Source organism: Trichosurus vulpecula, chromosome 3 (assembly GCF_011100635.1).
Source record: "Trichosurus vulpecula isolate mTriVul1 chromosome 3, mTriVul1.pri, whole genome shotgun sequence".
Classification (NCBI taxonomy): domain Eukaryota; kingdom Metazoa; phylum Chordata; class Mammalia; order Diprotodontia; family Phalangeridae; genus Trichosurus; species Trichosurus vulpecula.
In genome coordinates, this window is record NC_050575.1 from 327,129,995 (window position 1) to 327,157,220 (window position 27,226).

At 35.5% G+C, this 27,226-nt stretch overlaps 1 protein-coding gene across 1 annotated transcript in view; it reads left to right on the forward strand.

The window, feature by feature from the left end:
• The window catches only part of LOC118842554 (ubiquitin carboxyl-terminal hydrolase 34-like), a 127,983-nt gene that overhangs the window by 15,786 nt on the left and 84,971 nt on the right, over positions 1-27,226 (forward strand). The window contains exons 7-13 of the mRNA XM_036750014.1: positions 10,660-10,785; positions 11,363-11,492; positions 12,044-12,159; positions 12,541-12,668; positions 15,042-15,131; positions 18,689-18,784; positions 23,716-23,798. Of these exons, the coding sequence (XP_036605909.1) occupies positions 10,660-10,785; positions 11,363-11,492; positions 12,044-12,159; positions 12,541-12,668; positions 15,042-15,131; positions 18,689-18,784; positions 23,716-23,798 (769 nt within the window). The remainder of the gene's footprint in view (positions 1-10,659; positions 10,786-11,362; positions 11,493-12,043; positions 12,160-12,540; positions 12,669-15,041; positions 15,132-18,688; positions 18,785-23,715; positions 23,799-27,226) is intronic.

Sequence of the window (27,226 nt, forward strand, 5' to 3'; positions counted from 1 at the left end):
CAGAAGTAGTCATCTTGCCATTGTTTGGTGACCTCTAGCAATGTGAAAAGCACTACTACACTACTTAGTACTGTAAACATACCAACTCTTACTTATGGAATTGTTGGCTTTTTTTCCTACTCTATCACATCTTCAAGTCAGAAATTGTTTTTCTTTTAAATAAGCTGGTTCTTGTTGTCTAAAACATTATCTTGTCCTTGGGGTTATTAGCAGATTAAATAGCCGTAGAGTCTATGTGTTGGGAGTCCTCAACCAGCAAAGACCCCAATCTTGGGACGCAATGGATGAGGTGGGAGTCGAGGTGAAAGCAACTCCAATTTATTGGGAGAAATCATTTGCTTTTATAGGGTTTGCACTACATGAGCAGAAGCAAGTGGCCAATGGGTAGGGCGGATGACAGCGTGGGAAGGAACAGAAATGTTGCAGAGGGACAGGATAGAAATGTTGCAGTACGGGTATATTGTTGCACTTTGATCCGGTATGGGTATCGATATCGGCATGGGAAGGATCTGTGTTGTTGCAATTGTAGCACACTATGGTGTCTACAGGCGTATGGGAAAGATTAGGACTGTTGCAAGGTGGTCTCTGTAGAGGTATGGGAACGAGGGGGGTGTTGCCCTACAGTATCTATGAAGGGATGGGAATGCTCGGGCATGTTGCAAGTTGGTATCAGAGCTGTATGAGCTACATGAGACACGAGGCAGGATGTCCCTGTAAAGTATCAAAGATGTTCCAGTAAGTAAAGTAACAAAACATTGTATCAGGCATTGTGTTAGGCACTGGTTCAAGAGCATTAGGTAATAGCCAGCTGGGTCCCTCCTTCTGGGCTTGTGAGTCCCTTGTGGACAGACTCTGCCTGCATGTGTAGGACGACTACAGGGGCTGTTAACGGTGGAGGCCCTCCCTCTGGGCGCCTGCCATTCCAACTCCTACTAAGCCTATCTGGTTTTACCCAGGAAACAGGCCAAGTGCTAGGGTCCTAACAGCCCCGGGGTCGGCACCAACCCCTTACATCTATGCCTTTGTCCCAGTCATTGCTAATCATGTTAAATAGCGTGAGGTCAAATCAGAGTACTTCACTGAAGACCTCCTTCTGAGCTGACATTGAATTACTATTCTTTGCATTTGACATTTTAACTCTGCCTTCTTTTAATCAGGGGTCTACTGTGAACTGAGGTTGAAATCCATCCCTCCGTTTTGTTTTTGTTTTTGTTTTTGGTAGGGCCTAAATGCTGAAAATGGCCTTAATATGTTTACTTCATGTAAGAAAGGAAAAAGCCATTCTTAATTTTTGGGCCTTACAAAATAAGAGGCTATAAATTTGGCTCATGGGTAATAGTTTTCAGATTCCTTCTCTAGTCCAAATTTCCCGTTATTTTATGTACAACTAGTTTAAGATACTGTTAATATACTTTGCTAAAATTTAGGTAAGCTATACATATGTATCTTCACCATTCACATGATTTATTGGTCAGGTCATTTTATTGTAGTTATTCAACATTCACTGCTAAGACCTCTTTTTAGTGAAACCAACCTAGCATTTGGTGATTGCTCCTTTCTTTTCTTCATGTTCTCTGACCTTCCCTTGAGAGATATGTTCTGTAATTTTGCCTGAAAGTCCAGCTCATTGGAATAGAGTTTGTAGACTCCATTCTCTTGCTTTTTTAGGAGAGGATAAATGGTATATATGCCTTTTACATAGTCCTGTGGCACTTTGCCTATCCCATTCTGCACAATCTCATTCTGAACAAATCTTTTTAAAAACCCAAGTTGGTTGATGAGTCCCTTATATAGCCACATCAGTCACTTTAGACAAGATGTTCTTAACTTTGGTTTGTTTCATGAAACCCTTCTCAGAGTAATATTTTTAAATACAGTAAGTAAGATACATAGCAATAAAAGGTAAACCAATTATAATGAAATGACTGTTATCAATGTTCAGTGATCCCAGCTTTTCTTTTGTTCTGTGCTGTGTACTTTTTACTTTATTCCTTTCCTACCCCACTGCCTCTGCAGGAAGGCTACAATAAGGTGTGAAGATACACACACACACACACACACACACATATAGATAGATATAGATATAGATATATAGATATAGATATGTATATATGTGTATATAGATATATATATAGATATAGATATATCTATAAACATAGACACCTACACACACCCATACACCCCATGCTATGTAATCTTGTACTGTACTTATTTCCTCCCATCATCTGTCTCTCTGAAGGTGGGATGCATCTTCCTTCATAAGTCCAAGTCTTTCCATGTTTTTCTAAATCACCCAGCTCATCATTTCCTACACCACAGCAATATTCCTTTCTGGATTCAAACAGCTTCCCCCTTCATAGGATCTTTGAGGTTAATTTTGGTATTTATAATAGAATGACTTGGTTGCTCAAAGTTGTTCTTGAAACAGTATTGCTGTTACTATATACAATGTTTTCTTGGTTCTGCTTATTTTGCTCTTCATTATTTCATGGTGGTCTCTCCATGCTTTTCTAAAATCACTGAGCTAATCATTTCTTGTAGCACAGTAATACTCCATCATGAACATATACCACAATTCATTTAGTCATTCCCGTATTGACAGGTATCTCCACAATTTCAAAAAGTAGAACTTGCTTTTTGTTTTAACAATAAAGTTTATAAAATTATGAAAAATATATTGATAATAAATTTATTTTAAAATGTATAACAGTAATAAAACTTTAAACAACAACATGTATAATAACAATATAAATTTATTTTAACCATGAAAACAAAAAAATAACCATACTCTGCAGAACAATACAAACATCTCTTAAATTAAAAAAAATTATTTTATTCTAAGCAATGTATAAGCAATGAGGATACAACCCTTTGAAATCTGCTGAAATCTAAGGTAAATGAAAGATTATGGCTTGGCTTTCCTCTCTTTTTGCCATGCATTCTGAAATTGATTAACTGTTTTTTTTTTCTGTGGTTCTTATAATTTTCATCCTAGTGACCTATTTTTCTCTGAGAACTATCAAGTCATATAAAATTTCCCTTTTTCATTACTCCATCTTTTGAACGATGAGATTATCATTGAGACAAGGCAGTAAATTATTAGGTTCTTTCATTTCCAGCAGATGTATGTGCAAGTGAAATTCCTCATCACTACTACCTCTTGCTACCATTCCAGGCTTGTAGATCTGTTTCTTAAAACTCCTCATCTCTTTCCTCTGTAGGCCAGATTGCCTTTTTCATAACTCATATGACTGTCACTTATTTTCTTCCTCTACTGATCTTTACAATGTATGTCTAACAAATATAATATATATTTGCATGTATATGTGTAAACCAACAGAAACACTTACCCCCCAATACATGTTAAAACAATTTTTTATAAAGTTTTCAGTTCCAAATTCTGTCCTGCCCCTAATCCCTCATTGAGACAGTAAGCAATCAGATATGGGTTATACATGTGCAATCAGGTAAAACATTTCCATGATAGTCATTTTGTACAAGAAGACTCAAATAAAAAAAAGAGAAAGAAAGAAAGTGAAAAGTAGCATTCTTCAGTGTGTATTTAAACAATGGCATTTCTTTCTCTGTAGATGGATGCTGTGCTTCATCATTACGCCTTTGGGATTATTGTGGATCATTGTATTGCTGAGAATAGCTAAATCGTTCACAATTCTTTATCGAAAAATATTGCTGTTACTGTGTACAACATTCTCCTGGCTTTGTTCACTTTACTTTGCATCAGTTTAAATATGTCTTTCCAGGCTTTTCTGAATCATCTTGCTTGTCATTTCTTGTAGCACAATAATATTCCATCGCAGTCATATACTACAGCTTGTTTAGCCATTCTCCTGTTGATGGGGATCCCTTTGATTTCCAGTTCTTAGCCACCACAAAAAGAGGCGCTTTAAATATTTTTGTACAAATAGGTCCCTTTCCCTTTTTTTGGATGTCTTTGGGATATAGACTCAGCAGTTGTGTTGTTCGTTCGAAGGGTATGCACAGCTTTATAGCTCTTTGGGCATAGTTCCAAATTGCTCTCCACCAACAGTGCATTAGTTTCCCAGTTTTTCCATATCCCTTCCAATATCCATCATTTTCCTTTTTGTCATATATGCCTGTCTGATAGTTGTGAGGTGGTACATCAGAGTTGTTTTAATCAGCATTTCTGTAAGGAATAGTGATTTAGAGCATTTTTTCACATGACTATAGGTAGCCTTTGATTTCTTTGAATACTGTCTGTTCATATCCTTTTACTATTTATCAACTAGGGAATGGCTTATATTCTTATAAAATTGATTCAGATCTCTATGTATTTGAGAAATGAGGTATCATTCAGATATATAGCTCATTCTCAGATACCATTTTCTCACCTAGGTCTTCTCTTATTTTTCTCTTTTGAACCCTCTCTTTGGAAGTGAGGAAAATTAATGTTGGAGTGTATTTTTTAGTGTCAGAATTTCTATATGAATCCATCTGTTTCCTCAGACCCCTAACCTCTGAAGGTTAGGTAATTTTTAATAGGTGTAACTGAATAAGGTAAATCTATTCCTAGCCCCTAAGGCCTCTACCTGGACAGGGACCCTTACTTTTGTGTGTGTGTATATGCGTGTGTATGGTCACGTGCACACATTTGTGTGTGTGTAGGGGTGGGCTAGGTCCTTGCCCCCAGGGACATGTCTTTTTGTTCTTGCTACTTCCCTCATCAAGATTTTTTGGTGACCTGTTGTGGAGAAGGGAGACCAAGCTGGTAAAAGCCTGGTTGAGATGGCGTATGTTTTTCTGGCCATGTTTGCTAGAGGCAGAGTGGGTTTCATAAACCAGGTAATTATTCCCTTCCTTAATTCCCAGAAAGGGAAAGGTTGGCTGCATTCGAAAGCCATTTCCCTTAGTTGTAGATTGATGTGAGGATCAATCCTTCCTCCAAATGATGAAGTAATGAGTAGGAACCTTGAACTCTTGGACCACCTTCTCATTTAAATGTCCACCCCAGAAGGCTGCCTTATATTTGCCAGGGTAGGTCCAAATGATGTGTAATGAAGTCAAAAGGAAGACACACCTCGGTATAAAAACAAAAAAAAAAGGTCAGTCTTTGATTGGAGTTTTTGGCATAAATGTAGGCATGCCATTGACCTGTCCTTAATAAATTGCATGGCCTATGAAGAAATTATTTTCCACTTGGAGAAATGACCTCATTTTATTTATTGGTTAAATTTCACATGCTATAGAAGTAATGTTAAAAATACTGTCTTTACCCTTAAGGTATTTAGTTTCTTGAGCAAGACTTCATAATCTTTATCAGCTCTTTCTAAATTCCTTTTCCCCTTATCATTTGTGCCTTCCAGACTCACCAGAAGTAAGTAGTAGTATTTCTTATCAAGGAGTCAAACTTGTCTTGTTTTTCTTTACTGCATGGTCTCTGATCTGATACTTTTTTGAGTATCTACTTCTTACTCATTCACATAGGCATATCTATGTATTTTATCATAGGTCATTTTTTGTCTTTAATTCCCTCATCTTTGGGTGCAATTTTATGTCTTGTGCTTCCGAGGAGTTTAGTATTAGCTCTAGGGGAGGGATTATAAGTGTTGGATATAGAAGAAGACAAGCTATGAGTTGGAGATAGGAACAGCAAAAGGACTTACATTTTCTCTCCTTTTATTCCTGTTCCCTTTTATTGCAACTTATTCTATGAAGCCTAGTTGATGAGGACTAGCATAGAGGGGAAATGAGCTTCTTTGCAGTAGTAGCAAGGATAGAAGGCATGTTTCTGTGATCTTTTCCACTAAAGTTGCCTTTATTTGTTGTTCATTGTCATATGAAACAGCTAGAGGCTATTTGAATTTTCTCCTTAGAATTAAATATTTATTTTCAGGTATTAATTAGAAACTTAAATTTTGCTGCTATGTTTTGTAATCAGGCCATGTTAGCATAAATCATTTTTTTTTACGTGAATAAAATCAGATCTAAATAAATGGAGAAATATCAGTTGCTCATGGTTAGGCCGAGCTAATATAATAAAAATGACAATTTTACCTAAATTAATCTATCTATTCAGTGCCATACCAATCGAACTACCAAAAAATTTTTTTACTGAGCTGGACAAAATAATAACAAAATTCATTTGGAAAAACAAGAGGTCTAGAGTATCTAGGATATTAATGAAAAGACATGCTAGAGATGGTGGCTTAGCCACACCAGATATTAAACTGTACTACACAGCAGCAGTCATCAAAACTGCCTGGTACTGGTTAAGAAACAGGGGTGTGGATCAGTGGAATAGGATAGGTACACAAGTAGGTGAAATCAACAAGTTTAGCAATCTACTCTTTGATAAACCCAAAGAGGCCAGTTTCTGGGCTAATAATTCACTATTTCACAAAAACTGTTGGGAAAATTGGAAAATGGTAGGGCAAAAACTGGGCATAGACCAATATCTTACACCATATACCAAAATAAAGTCAAAATGGGTTCATGATTTAGGAGTAAAAGTTGATACTCTAAGTAATTTGGGAAAGCAAGGAATAGTTTACTTATCAGATTTGTGGAAAAGTAAAGAATTCATGACCCAACAAGAGATAGAGAGCATTACAAAATGCAAAATGGATAATTTTGATTATGTCAAATTGAAATGTTTTTGTACAAAAAAAGCCAATGCAACAAGAATTAGGAGGGAAGCAGAAAATTGGGAGAAAATCTTTGCAACTAGTATCTCTGATAAAGGCCTCAGCATAAATCATTTTAAAACGTAGAATATTATAAAAATGTTTGTTAAGAAGACAACTTAAACTATTTGGTGAATCAATGTCACGTACCCTACCTTGAATATGATTTGAATTGTATGGTATAGCATTGACTACCTGTTTATCAGTGATGGGCAAGTACAGGCCATTACAGCAGTTTGCAGGTCCTTGTTTGGAAAGTCAGAGAACTATGAATAAGCAAAAAATATTTCAGTTTGAAATATAAGGGCAGCAAGCTAATCTTGGTAGTAAATTTCTCTGCTAAGGGACTGATATCAAAGATATCTAGGGATTTGCATAAATAGAAACAAGAGCCATTGCCTTGAATAAATTCATATGAAAAGGATGTGAATAAGCAGTTTTCAAGAGAAGAAATGGCAGTTACTACCAGTCCCCTGAAAAAACATACCAAAACCGTGATATTAGCAACGTCACATTTGTAAAACTAAGGTTTCACTTTAAAACACTTCAGATTCACAAAAGATTGACAAAAGAGCAAAATGGAAGTCATTGGAGAGATGGCTTTAAGGCACTGTTGTTTGAGCGGTGAATTGGCCCTCCAGTATTCCAAAAACAATTTGGAACTACATTCCAAAGTCATTAAACTCTGTATAGCTTTGGACCTAGTGATGGCACTATTATATTTCCCAGATAATATACAAAGTACCAATTTGTTGTTGCGTTCGTCCTTTGTTTTCAAAGAGGACCAGTGAATCAGGGAAATGATGACATGACTTGCAGTTGACTTTGATTTGAGTGAGGGAGGGCTGTGCAAGGTCACCAGCCCCACTTTCTCCTCCAGAGTCCGTAGAGGGAGAAATGAACCCAGGGATGTAGAAATCCCAAACCAAAGGAGAAATGAACCAAGGGATGTAGAAATCCCAAACCAAAATTTCCAAGGCAAGGCTGCCTGGAATAAATTCGCAGACCCAAGCATTCTTTAAGTCAAGGAGGCAAAGATTTATTACGCTTTAAGTAAATAGAGCAAGCAAGAGTTCTTAGGGAACCTGCAACCATACAGGGCTACAGGGAAAGTTTAAGTACAAGATTTAGGGGTGAAATCTGTCAATTAGGTGTTTTGGGGTGGGATCAGGGAGTGGTCAAGGCGTGATTAGGGGTTGGTCAGTTCTTAAAGGAACATGCACCTTTTGTATCTAGTATGCAGGTATCTTACCCAGAGTTCACTGGGAAAGAGCCCAAAGCGGGGCTACCCTGGGGGTGTGGTTTTGCCTGTGAAATGTCACTAAGTCACCAAAAGTTCACGGTTGACTGGGAATATCCAGGTGGATTCCATCATGTGTCCTGTTATACAAGATTAACGTAAGGGAGTGTAAGTTTGACTATGTCTTAAGATACATGTTAGACTCAGTGTAGTCAATTATCAGCATTCTGAATCAATCTGTAATTGGGCATAGCTGCTTACTAAGGAAGAAGCAGAGATAATTTTGGGGCACACTGCCCTTCAGCTAGAGAGGCTGCCTGGGAAAGAATATGTTTGAGAACTAGATGTGTTCTGAAATTGGAATTCTGCCACAGGCACAGGCATCCAAGCAGAGGCTGTTAGGATTAGGGTCCAAGCAGAAGCACCCCATCATTCCCCCTTAAACAGATGGGACCCAAATTCATTTGGGGTAAGGAACAAAGGTCTTAGCTTCTGCAACTGCTTCAGCTGAGAGAGGACATAGAACTGTTCCTGCCTCCTAGGGTCCTCATTCAAGGAGTTGGGTCTGTAGCCAGTGTCGGGAACTTGATCGACACCAGGTCCAGGGGGAGATGGGTCATGGCCTTGGACAGAGGTTGGTATCCAGCTTGAGCTGTCATCTGCAAGTGGAGTGCACTGAGCCTAGAAGAGACAAATCTGACAAGGAGATTTAACAAACAAGGACCAAAAAGAAATACGATCAGGAGGGGAACAAGAAAAGGAGTTAACAGGAGCTTCATAGCTAGAGAAGGCCTTGGCCTTTTGAATTGGCTGAGAAGTGAAAGCTAGATAAGGACAACCTACTAGGAAGGTTGAGGGTGGGAAACAGTCATAGGCACAAGTAGGGAATGTTCCCTCAGTACAAGAGGTACAGCTTGAGGAGGTGAAGGTGTGAGAGCACTCTTTACTGTGAGTATCCTCACAGGTGGAGCAAGTTCATAAGCCAGCAGAGACATTTACAGGCCCTCCCTTAACAGGGGTCTTTACCAGTTCAGTGGCTGTAGAGCTTATCTTCGAAGCCTGAGAGTAATTCCCCGTTGCTAAACAGGGGTTGGAGGTGGATAAATTTGCCCGTTGTGGAGTAGCCAGTACTATAGGAGTGGCAAAAACCTCTGAGAGGGTCACATTGGGGAGAGGGGCTTTTGCAAAAACTGCCTCTGGGTGAAGGTGAGGATTGCCCTGTGGATGGGGGTGACATACCCAGCAGTCTTGGGCTTCCTCTCTGCCTACAGAATTTCCCAGTTTAATTAAGTAGTTGTCTTCCCACTTGGGAGGGTGAAGGGAACTTAGGGTATCAGGGAGGAGAAGGAGATCTATGGTTAACATTATCAGTACAAAGGAAAATGGTTCCAAGCAGGAGAGAGAAAACAATTACTTTCCTGTATATTTCTACCATAGACAAGATGGCTAAAGTTTTTACTCTTCACTAAAATTACTGTACTGCCTTAAACAAGAGAGGTTCCTGACTTGAACCTTAACATTTGAATGGACACACATTGTTGTTTCAGTTTTCTTTATCATTTCTGATTGTATTCATTCTGGAAGAATGAGATAACTTCAGAAATTGAATCTTTTCCATATGTTCAAACATTAATTTAGCTGTTGCTTAGGTCATAGAATGACTACAAGTTCAGATCAAAACAGCAAGATCTATAAAGTCATTACAACTTATTACATTAATTTGGTAATTAATTATCTTGCAAATAAAAGTTTAGTAGGCCTTCTAAAATCACAAAAAGACTTTTTAAACATTTCTTCCAAAAGTGTTTCCCTTTTTGAAACAGTTTTAAAATTTATCGTGATGTTAAGAAATAATCACTAAACTTTTCTGAAGAAAATTAGTTAAAAACTTTCAAAGTGATAGCTTTTTCACCTTAGAGCAAAAATATAAACCTTTAAAATTGAGATTCATTATAACTAAGTTGGTGTAAATTGTCCTTAAGTAACATAAGCTCCCAAAGGGTTATAACAATCAACATTCCTAGTTATTGCAGAATTTCTAGATATCACAAAGTTTCTTAGCCACAAAGTTGTTGCAATTGAATCTGGCATTGGTAGCAATAGGAGACTGATCGCAGGAAAAATACTGCTGCTTTTAAAATCCTTTGGACAAAGAGAATATCTTAAGGTGAGTCTTAAGCAGTTTGCATAAATATTTGCACATGTTCTAGTTCTAGATAAAAATAATATTAGATTACCCAATAAGATAACACAAAAGAGCTCATATCTTATGCTGACTACCTCCTCTGATCATGGAAATTTGCTATAGACGAAAAAAGCAGGGACGTGTGACATATCAAATATGACAGGATAAAACATCCTTGGCTTTGTGTAAATTCAGATAGAGTTACAATTCTTCAATATCTGTTCCACCTCATTGCTAAACTCAGAAATAGTTAGGTGGGAAACTTTCCTTTTCAAAGGAACACAAGGGGAAACTGAGCCAAGAGGATTGCATCCTAGACTGAGACTAAGATTGTACTTGAAATTAATTTATTCTGTAATTACAGTTTTTATTTGATACTTAAAATTCATTTATTCCGTGCTTGAAAAAAGACATGAATGTTCCTTTACCAACATGTAACAGATGAAAAGATCAAAGATCAATGTATGTTTTCTAGTTAATTTATTATTTATATTACCTTATCCTGTATTAGTGTACTTTTTCTCTTTTTCCTTATTTTACTTATAAATATTATTTACTTTTTTGTTTTCCAGTTGAAACATTGTAGTCGGTACATACATGACTTGTTTCCTTCCCTCATCAAGAACTTAGATCCTGTCCCGCTTAGACATCTCCTCAATCTTGTTTCAGCTCTTCATCCAAGTGGTCATACTGAACAGGTAAGAAATTTTTTAAAATTTCCTTTTGTGAAATGGGGAAAAAAAAAGTACTGACTAATTAAAGCAAGGATTCTTAATTTTGTATCGATGAACTTCAACAAAATTTTTTTAATAGCTATATTTCAATACCTTTGTTTTACATTGTAACTCTTATGTATTTTATTGGATAAAGACTTGGAGTTAGTAAGACTTGAGTTCAGATACAGCCTCACACATATCCTAGGTGTGTGAATCACTCCATCTCTGATTATGTCAGTTTTCTTCATATGTAAAATGTGTGTAATAATAACAACATCCAAGATTGGCGTGAAAATGAGATAATATTTCTAAAGTGCTTCACAAACCTTAAAGTTCTAAATCAGTGCTGGCTATTATTAGTGAAAACAGTTATTGTGAGGAGTCTGTGGACTTCATCAGATTGCCAACAGGGTAGGGTTCTTTACAGATAAATGTTTAAGAATCCCTGACTGAAGTTATACACTGCAACTGAACTGGTAGATACCTATTTTGAATGTATGATTTTAAGTTGTTATGCTGTTTAAAAACCTCCCTTCATATTTTTCTTTCATTTTTATAGACCTTGTATTTGGCATCTATGCTTATTAAAGCATTATGGAATAATGCACTAGCAGCTAAGGCCCAACTTTCAAAACAGAGTTCTTTTGCATCTTTACTCAATACTAATCTCCCTATGGGAAATAAGAAAGGTAAGGAAAATAAATTTCTACCTCACTGTTCTAAAACAAAGGGATTTTTAGATTAAAATTTTCCTTGCTTCTTGAGCTAAATTATAAATTAGTGATTTTGCATGGGATACAACAATTTATGTATGTAAAGTGATCAATAAATTGGGGCTTGCTTTATGTTTTCAGTATACTGGTAAAATAAAAATTTTAAATTATTAGTATTTTGTCCTCCCAACTTTCCCCTTTGCAGAGATGTTGATACTTTGTTTAAAAAAAATCTTTGAAGACGAAGTTATGTTTGGAAACACTTTTGAGGGTAGAACATATATAATGTTCTCTTTCTATATTTCAAAGGTTTCTATGAGGTATCAACTATTCTGTTTATCTTTTACAGATATAATATTCTTTTTAATATAGAAAAATTTCATTTTTAAAAACTGGCTTTTGAGGAGGAATTTTTATTCTCAAAATTTGGTTTCTTCAGATTCATTAACCTAATAAATTAAGTGGAAATATAGCTCAATTTAGTCAGCTTGTATTCAGCAATTCCATTTCTTATTTTGTCCTCACAGGCCCGGCAGTTCATAAACATCAGTCCAATAGCAACGCTGTTACAGACATTAATTTGGATAATGTTTGCAAAAAAGGAAATACTTTGTTGTGGGATTTAGTCCAAGATGAAGATGCAGTAAGTTAATTTATGGAACTAAATAAAAGTATAAATAAGTTGGGCCACTTGCTATAGAAAGTGGAATGATAGCTATCATTATGAGAAGTTTCAAAAGTGAAGAAGGTTTGATCAGTTTGTTCTGCCACATCAGTTCTTTGATTTTTAGCAAATATCTTTACAACTATGAGATGATATGGTACCCCAGAGTCTACTGGGAGAGAGGAATGAAGGGAAACTTATGTTGGAGAAGACTGGCCTTACCCCAATAAAAATCCTAAATTGCCAACACGATACTAGACCATGGAAAGCACCGTGGCAGGGGTTTTTTTTTGGCCCTATGAAAGTGAATAAAATATTAATGTGAAGATTGATCGAATAATTTATTTTATTTTATTATAGATTCATTTCTCAGAAGGGTTAATAAATGAGGCAGAGAAACTTCTTTACTCCTTAGTGTGCTGGTTTACAGATCGACAGATCCGAATGAGATTCATTGAAGGCTGTCTAGAAAATTTAGCAAACAACAGGTAAATAGGAATTTACAATGTTTGGGTTAGAAGATATATATAGGACATAATGTGTTAACAGCTGGCCTTGAAGTGAGGAAGTGGTCCAAGTGCCACCTCTGATACATCCTGGCTGTGTGACACTTAATTTCTCAGTACTGAATCTGTACAACCCTCCCAAGACCCTAAGTTTCAGAGAAGGCAGTGATACTCATTGGTAGAGGATGTTCCTCAACCCAGGTTTTCCTTATATCATTATAATCACAGATGCAGTTCCTATCCCTAGGCCAGCCATACTGTTGGAATGGTAGAATACACCCCCTAACACAGTATTATAGGAAAATTGAATTTTTTTTTTCTTTTGGAAATGGGAAGGACAGTCTAGACCTGAGATTTCCTTCTATTTAAGGAACTCTTGTTGTGGAAATTCCTTTCACCAATGAAGATCTGGAATTAATCATCTTAGATACCTACAGTACTGAGAATTTAAGTGGCTTGTTTATGAGTAGATAGCTAGTATTTGTCAGAGGAAGGACTTGAACCTAGGTCTTTGTCACTCCAAGGTCATGATACTTTGAGGCCTCACTGTAATTTTCATTTTTGTTATAATCGTTTTACTTCAACTTTGTTATCAACAACAAAAATTTCTTTAATTCCATAATTCTTTTCTTTTTCAGACTCCCTTGTTAGTTTCCTGTCAGTAAAGCAGGAAGAAATGTTACTGTATTCTTTTTGATTCTAACATTTGTGGGAACACAGAATTCTGGTGATTCTGTTTTTGTTTTTAAAACATCATTTGAACTTATCAAATGTAAGGCAGGTTAAATCAGAAATAAAAATTAGGTTGGAATGTGTCTTAAAAGTTTGTGAAAACCTCTTCATTCTACCATATGTATAGATTTTTTTGTCCACACTAAAACATTCAAATAATCTCCTGTGGTTCTTGAGACAGTATTTTGTACTAGCAATCACCTTTATTTAGATACCAACCACAAGATTCTTGCTTTTTCGTTTCAGTTGCAATGATTTTTCAGTTTCTGGTTTCCCTTGGAATCTTCTGTTTTGATCATTTTGTTCTATTTCTTGGCATAGTAAAATTATGACATTTGATTAAATATTGACAGTTGAGTTACTACAGTCATAAATTAGGGAACTAGTTGACATCTGGCTAGAACTGGCAGACATTTCTAATTAAGCACCTTATTTGGCTACTTTGATGTTATATTGATATTTATTTTAATACTGCTGTATGTAGAACTCTGGTGCATTTATGTTAAATACTCCCCTTTTAGCCCTTCAGGTGCTAATTAGTTTAAAAGGTAACTCCTGCAAGTTTCTTTTTATTCATAGCTAAATAACGCAGTTTTAGAGCTTCATTTATAAATCACTTACTTTTGTTTTTGCAATTCAAGAACTTTTATAAAATTGTAAAACTTGTCATTGCTTTTGAAAACTTGTATGTGCTACAGTCCTCAGCCTAAGATTTTCAGTTCAATTTTGTCTTTGAGAATTTTAGATGTTTCTCTAATTTTTTTAAACTATCATTTTGTGGTGAGTAATTTATTTTCCACTTAGTATTTGTTCATTTTTTTAAAACCTAAATAACTACCTTTATTACTCTTCCTTTTTTGCACAAGTTGCTCATACTTTCAGTTTTCAAAGGTCTCTGTGATACATTAAATGACATTGATTTGTCTGTATACTTGAACATCTCAGTAGTAACTTTCCTGCTGTTAATTTTGTAGTATTTATCAGTCCTTTTGAAAGGCCCAATTAATTAGACAAGAAAGTCTATAATTTTTTCCATAGGCAGAGTTTTATAATCTACTTCCAGGTTGTAATCCAAAAACTTATTGAAGATTTGTTGCTACTGAGGATTGTTTACAAACAAAATACTTCATTGGAAACACTGTTTAAGAAACATTTGTTATTCTATATTCTAATAAATTTTCAGTATGATTTCTGTGATTAAAAAGGCATCAAAAGCCACAAGAGATTGTTAATGTAGCATAATTATCTTAATTATTTACCTGGTTAAATCAGTTTAGTTCCTGTTTTTATAAAACTCAAAGCCATTATATTGAAATTATATTTTGATGTATTTTATACCATATTATGTTACTAATCAAGAATATTTGAGACATAGTACAGAATACTTAATTTCATAGCATGAATTCACAAATTGACAGTATTGTACTTCACCTAATTTCATTCCCATGTTATTAGTATTTACCAAGGAGCAATAACATCCTTTTCACTTAAAGATACTAGACTAAAATTTCATGAAATATAAATCTTGGTCTAATATGTACCTTGTATATCATCACTTGGACTGTGAAAAATAATAATAGTCAGGAAAATTTATTAAAATCGTTTCCTCTTTATCTTTTTCAGATCTGTAGTAGTCTCACTTCGTCTTCTTCCAAAATTGTTTGGTACTTTTCAGCAGTTTGGGAGTAGTTATGATACACACTGGATTACAATGTAAGTAAAGGCAGGATTATTAATTATTAAATGCAGCATTTGTAAAATGTTAGTGCTAGAGTAGACGTTTGAGATCCAGTCAGTGCACAGAAGAAGAAACTGAGGTCCTGAAAAATTTGTTTTCTCAACATCACTTTCTGTTAGTGGTAGAACCAGGATTAGAACTGAGGTCTCTTGACCCCTCAGCCCCGGTGTCTCAAGGCCAGTTGTTGAAATGAGTGCTCTCCAGGTCTGCCCTGTTGGCCTTCTTGCCATTCTTCACATAGGATGCTCTATCTCCCATTTCCGTGATTTTGTACTGGCTACCTCCCTTCCCTGGATTGCTCTCCCTCTTCACTTCCATTTCTTAGAATCTCTGATTTCCTTCAAGTCTCAGCCAGCTTCTTTCTTTGTTTGCTAACAGTTTTCCTCTAAGATTACCTTCCTTCTGCTCTGTGTTGTATGTACCTTTTTGTATATATTCTTTTTTCTCCATTGGATTTTAAGCTTCTTGTTGGCAGTAATTGTTTATGTTTTCCCCTTAATCATTAGTACTTAGTACAGTGTGTAGCATATAGTATGGGCTTAATAAAGGCTTTTACTTTTTACTTTTTACCTTTACATTATATAAAAGTAACATAAACCAAAGTTTAAAAAGCACTTTATATACATTATTATATACATTATTATTACCATCATTTTAGGAACTGAAGTTCATAGAGGTTAAGTGACTTAGTAACTCTCATAGTGTCAGAAATGGTATTTGAATCCAGGCCTTTCTGAATCAGAGTTTATCACCCTTGTCTCTTTCATCATTCTATACTTATCAGGATAAAATAGTTGTGAATCCACCAGGTTTTGATTACCACTAGGGAAGAATCTCTATTCCCTGTCATTTAAAAGGTTTTTGCTAGTCTGACAGTCACTCTAACCTGGCTACATCCTCTTTTCTGACATTGCCACCACCTGGGTCCAGGCCTGGCTGTCCTCCATTCAGCTGTCAAAAGTGATCTGCTGAAATCACAGATGTGACCATGAATCTCCTACTCAGTAAACACCAGTATTTCCTTATCACCTCTAGGATAAATATCACATTTTGTTTAGCTTTAAAAAAAACCCTTTATCACATTCCCCATCTCCTTTTTCAGTGGAAGATAGAGTGAAGTGGAGAGAAATTTGTGGCAGGCAGACCATTCAGGAGGCTATCGCAGTAGTCCATGAAAGGAGGTGATGAGAGTCTGCACTGGAGTGTTGGCAGTGTCAGAAGAGATAACAGACTGTATTTGAGAGATTTTAAAAAATATTCGTCTATGTTAGCACACCTAAAGCTCATAAAACAGTACTCTTTAAATACAAAGACTTCTGTTATGTTCCATGGCTCAATGTAGTTTCTCTATTTTTTCAGTCTTCCAAATAGTAGAGTGGCGTATTGGATTAGGCTGTTAATGTCTAAATCTACACATATGCTTAATCACTAACAAAAATTTGTTGAATAATTGTGATACGTCTACACACAACCTCTATGAGTATAGAAATTATTTAAATTGGTAATCTTAGCTAGATTTTGTCAGTTCATGCATTAAATAATTTAGTGCCCAAATGTTGGACATGCACCATTACCCTGACATTTATAATGATCATTTTCAGTAGTTTCAGCAAATCACAGTTAATCACTGTTTTTATTATCCCTGTGCGCAATTTAACATTGCCTAATAATAATGACTGGCACATAAAGTTTGTTAATTTGTCTATTATTTGAGTATTAGATATTGAAAACCAAGAAGGCTATCCTGAGTTTTGGGGATTTTTGCAGTCAGTGGAGAATAAAAAATTTCTCCATGGAAAATAAATGTTAATAAAATTCAACAAAATTTTATTATGCATAGATTACATTCAGGGCAGTGTTTTGTGGGATGTATTAGGGATGACAAAGAAAAAAACAACAAAAAAGTCTCTATTCCCTAGGAGCTTACAATCTCCCAAATAGAGACATACATACGAGAAAAGTGGTCAGTGGTGGTGGTAGGAGGTGGGAAAGGGAAGGAACAGAGGAAGTAGTAACATTTAGGTTCATCATGGAAGGCTTCATGGAGTGGTAAGATTTGAAGAGAGATCTATGCTTCTGGCCTCAGGATGAATTACATGAAGAAATAGAAACAAGAGATGTCAAATTCTTAAAACATTTGACTAATATAATAAGGTTTTGAAGTGTAGTAGTGTGAAATGAAGGCTAGAAAGTAAATGGGAGCCAGTTTGTGGATGGCCTTAAATGCCAGAATATTGTATTTTGTCCTAAAAGTACCACTGAAATTTTTTTGAGTGTGGAATTTACATAATCAAACCTGTGCCTTAGGGAGATTATTTTGGCATGTACCTGAGAGATGGATTGGAGCACAGAAAGACTGAAGTCAGAGAGATCAGTTAGGATGCTAGTAAAGTAGTCCAAACATGGTGGTATTATTGGGGGTGAGAGGGAGTGGTGAGTGGACAGAAGGGCACAGATAATAGAAGATATCAGAGTATTGTGGAGGCAGAAATGATGAAACATGGCATTTGATTGAATTTAAGGATACAAGGAGGGTGTAGGATGACTCTCAGGTGATTCTGGGTGAATGATATGATATTGCTCCCCCTAATACAAAGAGGTAAATCAGGAGTTGATCTAGGGTGGAAAATCATGAGTTCTATTTTGGACACGATGAGTTAAAAATGTCTGAAGAGCATTTTGTAAGAACTAAGTTGAAGTCAGTGGATATAACTGTTATTCTGAATATGTTAAGGCTGGATATATTCTCAGTGACCCATAGAAATGATGGTTGGATTCACAGAGAACTAATGGCATCACTGAGAAGAGATATGGGCTAGGACCAGAGCCCTGGGAAATACTCATTCTAGTGATTGTAAGATATTGATAATGATCTGAGAAAAGGATATTGAGGCAGATTAGTTGCACAGGTGGGAGAAGAACCAGGGGTGAATAGTATCACAGAAGCCAAGGGCCGATATGATATCAAAGAGGAAGGCGTGGTTAATGGTATGAAAAGATAAAGAGAAGTCAAACAGTGTGAGGACTGAGAAACAAGCAGTTAATTTATCAATTAGCAGACCTTTGGTGAACTTGTTGAACAATTTAAGTGATGTCATAGTGTTGAAAGCAATATTTAAAGTACTGGAGAAGTGACTTAGCATCAAATGGAAATAATGAATGTAGAAAATTTCATATAGTCTTTTGGCATAAAAACATAGGATTACAGGCAAGGTCGATTGAAGATGTATAATGGATAAGCTTCTGGAGAAAAATGCAGATCTTCTTTAGTAATACAATTAGCAAGACTTGTTCTTTTCATAAGGACCACCTTTTCCTCAGATAGGAATAAGGGAGAAGTGAATGATAGATACAGCAGTTTTAAAATGTGAAGTAGGAAAGGAGAAAGAGGTCTTCAAAGAGTAACAATATTTAAATTCTTAATAGTTTACATAGTAGAAATTGTATTTACAACTTTTTAATGCATTTTAATGTGTTTGTTATCACAAAAAAGTAAAATGAACCTTTCCTTTTTTTTTTGTAATCGGTCTAGGTGGGCAGAAAAAAAATTAAACATGATGAAGCTTTTCTTTGATAATTTGGTACACTACATTCAAGCTGTTAGAGAAGGGAGACATAAACATGCCCTGTAAGTATATGTAGTATTGTACTTAATTACATGAGTTTATAAACATATAAATCAACTCCTTTCCCTACTCTCAATAAATGCGCTTTTCCAGTCTTTATTTTTTTTAATTTATTTGCTACTTTCTGATATTCCTATGGCTAGTTAATTTGGAAAAAGAATCATTAATCTTGCTGAACAGAAGTGAAAGGTATAAGAGAACTTTTTAAATGAAGATATTCATTTTAAAGTGTTTCTTCTTGCATTACTTAAAATTTTGTTATGACTTCCAGCTTCTGGTTTTTTTGGAGGGGGTTGGGGGGAAGGAAGGGACAAGCATTTATTAAGCATCTACTCTATCTGCCAAGCACTATGCTTAGCACTTGATAAATATTATCTCATTTGATCCTCACAACAACCCTGGAGGGTGGGTGCTATTTTTTTTTATATTTTTTTTTCTCTTTTTTCAATTTAATATATTTAGTTTTCAGCATTGATTTTCACAAGAGTTTGAATTACAAATTTTCTCCCCATTTCTACCCTCCCCCCCACTCCAAGATGGCCTATATTCTGGTTGCCCTGTTCCCCAGTCAGCCCTCCCTTCTGTCACCCCACTCCCCTCGCATCCCCTTTTCCCTTCCTTTCTTGTAGGGCAAGATAAATTTCTACACCCCGTTGTCTGTGTATCTTATTTTCTAGTTGCATGCAAAAACTTTTTTTTTGTTTTTGAACATCTGTTTTTAACACTTTGAGTTCCAAATTCTCTCCCCTCTTCCCTTCCCACCCACCCTCCCTAAGAAGTCGAGCAATTCAACATAGGCCACATGTGTATCATTATGTATAACCCTTCCACAATACTCATGTTGTGAAAGACTAACTATATTTTGCTCCTTCCCAACCCATCCCCCTTTATTAAATTTTCTCCCTTGACCCTGTCCCCTTTCGAAAGTGTTTGTTTTTGATTACCTCCACCCCCATCTGCCCTCCCTTCTATCATTCCCCCCCTTTTTTATCTTCTTCTTCCTCCTTTTTTCCTGTGGGGTAAGATACCCAATTGAGTGTGTATGGTATTCCCTCCTCAGGTCAAATCTGATGAGAGCGAGATTTGCTCATTCCCCCTCACCTGCCTTCTCTTCCCTTCCTACAGAACTGCTTTTTCTTGCCACTTTTATGCGAGATAATTTACCCCATTCTATCTCTCCCTATCTCCCTCTCTCGATATATTCCTCTCTCATCCCTTAATTTTATTTTATTTCTTTTAGATATCTTCCCTTCATCTTCAACACACCCTGTCTCTGCTCTCTCTCTCTCTCTCTCTCTCTCTCTCTCTCTCTCTCTCTCTCTCTCTCTCTCTCTATATATATATATATATATACATACATACACACTCATATACATATATATATATATATGCATATATATATGCATATTCCCTTTAGCTACCCTAATACTGAGGTCTCATGAATCATACACATCATCTTTCCATGTAGGAATGTAAACAAAACAGTTCAACTTATTAAGTCCCTTGCAATTTCTTTTTCTTGTTCTTTTTCTTGATTACCTTTTCATGCTTCTCTTGATTCTTGTGTTTGAAAGTCATATTTTCTATTCAGCTCTGGTCTTTTCACTGAGAAAGCTTGAAAGTCCACTATTTTATTGAAAATCCATATTTTGCCTTGGAGCATGATACTCAGTTTTGCTGGGTAGGTGATTCTTGGTTTTAATCCTAGCTCCAGTGACCTCTGGAATATCATATTCCAAGCCCTTCAATCTCTTTTTTTTTTCTGGTGTAAACATTTATTTTTTTTTTGTACAGAGAATCAATGCTAGACACCAGGAAAAGTAAAATATTTAGATAAAAATGCAGAGTTTACAGTTTAGCACTTATAAGATTATCAATGTAATAGCAGTTCTGTAAAACAGGTAAATAAGTTTTGATTTAATTACAAGAACTTGGAAATAAACTGTAGAAAGAGGTAGTCCTTGGCCTGTAACCTATCTCCATTTCTTATAGTTCTAACAGGAAACCATAGTTATAAACTTTCATTGACAGTTCAATCCTCATAATAATAGCTACCATTTATATAGCACCTATTTTGTGCCAGGCACTTTGTAAATAATATTCTCATTTGATCCTTACAACAACCCTGAGAGCAGGTGCTGTTATTTTGGACAGAAGTTAAGTGACTTGCCCAACGTCAACACAGGTAGTAGTAAGGGTCTGAGGCCAGATGTGAACTCGGGTCTTCCTGAGCAGCACTCTATCTACCTCACCACCTAGCTGCTTGGGATCCTTAGAGTAAACAGGATAAAATATGTTTACCAGCTAAAATTTCTAATCCATAAAAAGTATTGGAGGATAAGGCCAATTTATCATTGCAAAAGCAGAATTTAAGAAATTAAGCTTTTGTCTTATAGGATGCCAAACCTCAGGCCACACAGTGAGGTAAGAGGTATTAGAACCACTGTCTTCTGACATTAGGCCTCCTTATCACCTTTGCCCATCTCCTTTGACTTAAATCCCCATCTTTATTGAGTCCTAGGTTTGTCACTGTTCCCAGAAGGGCACAATATAAGTAAAAATTAAAATATGGGTAAAACGGGAAGAATTTGCTTAACCTCCCATTCTCACAGTAGAACAGCTCAGTTTCTTGGATTTGTCCATGGGTTGAAAGTAAGAAAATGGCCTCCAGCTAGGTTTCAGCTGAGATGAAGCATGGCAATAGATGGGGTCCATGCCTTAGGCCTATGAGAGCCCTTCAATCTCTTAATGTAGAAGCTGCCAGATCTTGGATTATTCTGATTGTGTTTCCACAATACTCAAATTGTTTCTTTCTGGCTGCTTGCAATATTTTCTCCTTGATCTGGGAGCTCTGGAATTTGGCGACAATATTCCTAGGAGATTTCTTTTTGGGATCTATTTGAAGAGGCAATCGGTGGATTCTTTCAATCTCTATTTTGCCCTGTGGCTCTAGAATATCAGGGCAGTTCTCCTTAATAATTTCTTGAATGATATCTAGGCTCTTTTTTTGATCATAGCTTTCAGGTAGTCCAATTTTTATATTATCTCCCCTGGATCTATTTTCCAGGTCAGTGGTTTTTCCAATGAGATATTTCACATTGTCTTCCATTTTTTCATTCCTTTGGTTCTGTTCTATAATATCTTGATTTCTCATAAAGTCACTAGGTTCCACTTGTTTCAATCTAATTTTTAAGGTAGTATTTTCTTCAGTGGTCTTTTGGATCTCCTTTTCCATTTGGGTAATTCTGCCTTTCAAGGCATTCTTCTCCTCATTGGCTTTTTGGAGCTGTTTTGCCATTTGAGTTAGTCTGTTTTTTAAAGTGTCGTTTTCTTCAATATTTTTTACTATATACTAAATACTATATACTAAAGTTGAACTGCTTTGTTTACATTCCTATATGAAAAGATAATGTGTGTAATTCATGAGACCTTTCTCAGTATTAGGGTGGCTGAAGGGAATATACATATATACACACACACACATGTATACATATATATCTTGGCCGAGGGCACAGGGTGAGTTGAATAAGAAGGGATGATTTCTTTAAAAAATAAAATTAAGGGGAAGGGAAGTGGGGTGACAGAAGGGAGGGCTGACTGGGGAATGGGGCAAACAGAATATATGCCATCTTGGAGTGGGGGGAGGGTACAAATGGGGAGAAAATTTGTAACTCAAAATCTTGTGGAAATCAATGCTGAAAACTAAAAAATATTAAATAATAAAGTATGGGGAAAAAACAAGGCAAGGGTGAGGGTCCATTGTTCACTCAAAAATTGATGGAAATTTTTTGGGTTATGTGGCAAGAGGAGGTTATCCCCTAAGACTTCAAGGACGCCTCCATCGTCCATCTCTGTAAAGGAAAAGGAAATAGGTTGTCCTGTGACAATTGGGGAGCGGGGTGAGAGGGGGCACGGTGGCGTGGGATCGGACAGGTCCCTCCTAGTTTTTGCCAGCAAGTCATTGCCAGCTTGAATAAGCTGATCCTTCACCTGGAAGATGGTCACCTACTTGAGAGCCAGCGTGGCTTTGGAAAGGGCCAAAGAATGGTCCTTGTAGTGTCTAGTACCACTGTTAGACTTATTTAAATTTTTTTATAGCTAGATGCAGCAAAGCAAGTATAACGTTGTGCAGCTCATCCAACTTATCTTCCTAACAAGGAAGCCATTATTTAAATAATTTTAAAATCAAGGCATTCTAAGTTTTAATTAGTTTTAGTTATATTTTGTGTGAAATACAATGATTTACATTGGTTTAGAAAATGGTAGTATCAGTTTGTAGTTCATAGGCTTAAAAATTTCTCATAGAAAAGGACTTTAAAGATCATCCAATAGATACCCTCCGTTATTTAACAGATAAGGGAGCTAAGGACTGTGAAAGTTTAGTAACTTACCCATGGTCACAGAGTTGTAAGTATCAGAGGCTAGAGCTGAAACCATGTCCTCTGACTTCAAGCAACTGTCCTTTCCACTGTACTACATTGCTTCATTGAATATATAGGTAAAGTGATTAGTTTTTATTTTCATCAGTATTACTCCTGTTCTTAGAAATATTATAATCATTATAAAGATTTTAAGGCATACAGTGCTGTCTTCCTTTATTGGCACTTAAGACTTTCATCTCATAATGACACTTCATCTCTACTTTTCTTCAGTTCTTATGTAATTTGAAAGATTTGATTTTTCTTGTTTAAGTTTGGAGATCGTCTTAATAAAATTGAAATAAAATTTTTTAAACTAAATTTGTTTTTTATTAATATTAATACTTCCCTTTAATACCTTAAAATGAATGTGTATATATTCTAACAGTTTTTCTAAATCCATTTTCTGTATATGAAGTTTAATTGGATGGGATAAGTTTTTTTAAAGTATTGTTTCATGTAAAGTTTGAAATAAAAGATTTTAAAATTATTTTAATGATTTTTTTAAAATATAGATACAGTCACAGCGCAGAGGTTCAAGTTCGACTTCAGTTCTTGACATGTGTTTTTTCCACTCTTGGATCACCAGATCATTTTAGTAAGTCTGTAATTAGAAGATTCTTTAATTCATATTTGATATCTTAACCTTATAATAGAATTTTTTTGTCTTTCACACTTCCTTTTCAAAGTTTAAAATAATCTTAGCATGTTATTGGGGCTTGGGAGAATTTAATTTTTGTGGTTGTTTTTTGAAAAATGTATCTTTTTCTTTTTTTTTTAGTTCTAAATTTTCCCACTTTCCCACTTCCTTTTCAAAGTTTAAAATAATCTTAGCATGTTATTGGGGCTTGGGAGAATTTAATTTTTGTGGTTGTTTTTTAAAAAATGTATTTTTCTTTCTTTTTTTTTTTAGGTCTAAATTTTCCCTCTCTCTCTTCTGTCCCCTTTTCCCCACTTCTCTGCCTGAGCAGAACACAGAAAAACAAAACCTATAATAAATACATATAGTCACGGAAAACAAATTTCTCCACTAACCATGTTTTAAAAAAACAAAAACAAAGTGTGCTTCAGTCTTCTACTCTATATTGATCAGTTTTCTATCTGGAGATGTAGAGCATATTTCATTATGAGTCTTTTGGAAATTATATTGGTCATTGTTTTTGATCAGACCTACTAAGTCTTTCACAGTTAATATACTGGTATATACTGCAATATACTGGTACTGAGTAGATTGTTCTTCTGTTTCTGCTTGTTTTGGTTTTCATCTGTTTGAACAGGTCTTTGTAAATCTTTCTGAAATAATTTCTTGTAGTACAATAGTATTCTTTTACAGTCATATGCCATATGTTGTACAGCCAACTCCAAGTGATAGTTAGTCTTTCAGTTTCCAATTCTTTGCCACTCCTAAAAGAGCTATCATGGTTTTATTCATAAGGTTATTTTTTCTCTTACCTTTGATATCCTTGGAGTATAGCCCCAGTAGCAGAATTGCTGAATCAAAACAGTTTAATAGCTTTTTGGGCAAAGTTTCAAATTGCTTTCCAAAATGGTTGGACTAGTTCACATAGTTTTTTGTTCCCACCAACAGTGCATTAGTTTAACTGTTTTACTCCATTCTTTCCAGCATTTATCATTTTCCTTTTGTGTTATCTATCATTTTCCTTTTCTGTTATCTTAGTTAATCTAATATGTTTGAAATAATATACCTCAGGTTTTAATTTGTGCTTCTCTACTTTTTGAGCATTTTTTCATATAGTTAATTGAAAGCTTTTATTTCTTATGAAAACTGCCTTTGGACATTTATCATTTTGGGCATATTATTGTAAAGTAAATAGCTTAAGGGCTGGCCTACTCTTGAATTTGCATTGAGACCAACTACTGGCAGTGCCACTTACTGGAGCCATAAGCTCTTGGAATTACCTTCCATTGTTAGAGCACTATGGATAATTGTGCTATAAGTGAAAAGAATCAGTATTTGAGACCTCTCATCTTATGCTGTGATCACTTTTAAAACCTAAGTTTTATTTAAACTTTTTTTTGTTTTTAAATCATAGTCATTATCAGATACAGTACCCCTTGAATTGAATTTATATAATTTAATTTATATAATTTAATTGATTTATAAAAATAAATCCAGTCACGCGGAACTATGGTCACATTTTAATTGTAAACCCCATTTATGTAGCCTTTTACACTTTACATAGTGCTTTCTTCACAACACTCCTTTTAGATTGGTTACTGAGTTTGATCTTTGCCCACATTGTGTACAGAGATAGCAGATTTAGACAAGTAAAATGACTTGCTCAAGGTCATGGAACTAGTAAAGTTATCAACCAAGAGATAGGTAACTGGGTAGATATCAAGACCACTTACCTATTCATACGACATTATAAATATAATTTATGAGATTCTTCGGCTTGATGCAATCTTGGCCGACTGTAGCTTGTAGAGAACCTCCCCATCTCAGGTTCTTAACCTGGGCCCGTTAGCTTGTTTTAAAAATATTTTTATAATTATTTCAATATAATTGTTTTCCTTTGATCTTTTCCATAAATTTCAAAACATTTTTTCCGAGAAAGGGTCCTTACGCTTCACTAGGTTATACAGGGGCATAGCGGGAAGGAGGATAGACCATGATTTGATAAAAGATTTTACAACTGGTCTTTAGTGAAATCTTCAGCTTTTGGACTTTCTGCTGAACATCTTCCATGATGATTGCATATAATATATTTTTTATGCTTTGCTGGGCATCAATATTCTCAGGAAAATCAAACCAGATTATCTCTTGTATCACTCATGGATTTTTGTATGAGTTTGACTTAAGCCTTGGAAATGCTTTCTTGGGCTAGAATATTTAAGATGATGTTTTGCTTACTTAAATCAAATACATTTTTGTAGTCAACAAAGAGTAAGCTGAATGAGTTCTTGTATTCTTTTAGTGAATTTTGCAACTGTGCAGATGTGGTCTGTTGTAGGAAATTGATGGCAGAAAGTTGCATGGTTCCTGCTCCCAGTCTTTCTAAAGGATGCTCTTTAGATTTTTCTGTAGCATTTTTCAGAAATAGCAGAGTTGACATTTGCATTGGTATTTGCTGATATTTCCTCATTTGTCTTCATTGAATAATAAGATGAGAACTTTTTTCCTAGACAATCAACATTCCCCCTTTCAGATACCTTGAGCCACCATGCATCAAGGCCCTCAAATTATACTTCCTACTGTAAGGACTTCCTATACAGATACTTGATCTAATCCAACTACTCTTCTCATCTTTATTTTCTTTAATGTAGTTTCTATTTTTTAATGCAATACAACAGGGACTTTGTCATCCAAGGTTAATGAATGCAGAAAATTTTTAATATCAATTTTTATATGTCTTTTCCATTTTTTGTCTATTCCTTGCCCTCAAGTTTTCACCCTTGAACGTTGTCAAGTTGGTCTCTTGCCCACATTTTTTTTCCCTTTCACTGCTTCTCACTGTTTTATCAGGTCATGCTATTCATAATTTGCATCATCCCGAAGTGTAAAACTTTACAAACTAGTTAATCAGTTCATTATAAAACTATTGCTATCCTTGGCTGACAAATTTCTCCACTTAATAAGGAGATCCAGGGTTTCTTATCTAAGGTAATGTCTTTTAAAAAAAATGTATTTATGATATGTAGGCCTGAGGCATCTTTATCTCTTTTGTTATTCCTAATTTTCCAATTTCTTGTCCTTTTCCTCTATCCTTCCTCTTTGGTCCCTTTCTTGTCATTTTCTTTGTTCGGAAACCATTGATTATTAACACTTATGTAGATTTAATTTGGAGGATCTTAGAAGACCAGGATTTAACTACCACTTCTGACACTAATTGACTATGGGCATGTCAATTAAGCTTAGCACAGTTTCTGGCACATAGTAAATAATAAATTGGTGTTGATTGTTGGCTTCTTAGTCCTGGGGTCTGTGAACCTGTTTTTTTAAATATATTTTCGTTTAACTGGGGTTTTTTTTGTAATCCCTTGTATTTTATCTTTTATTTAAAG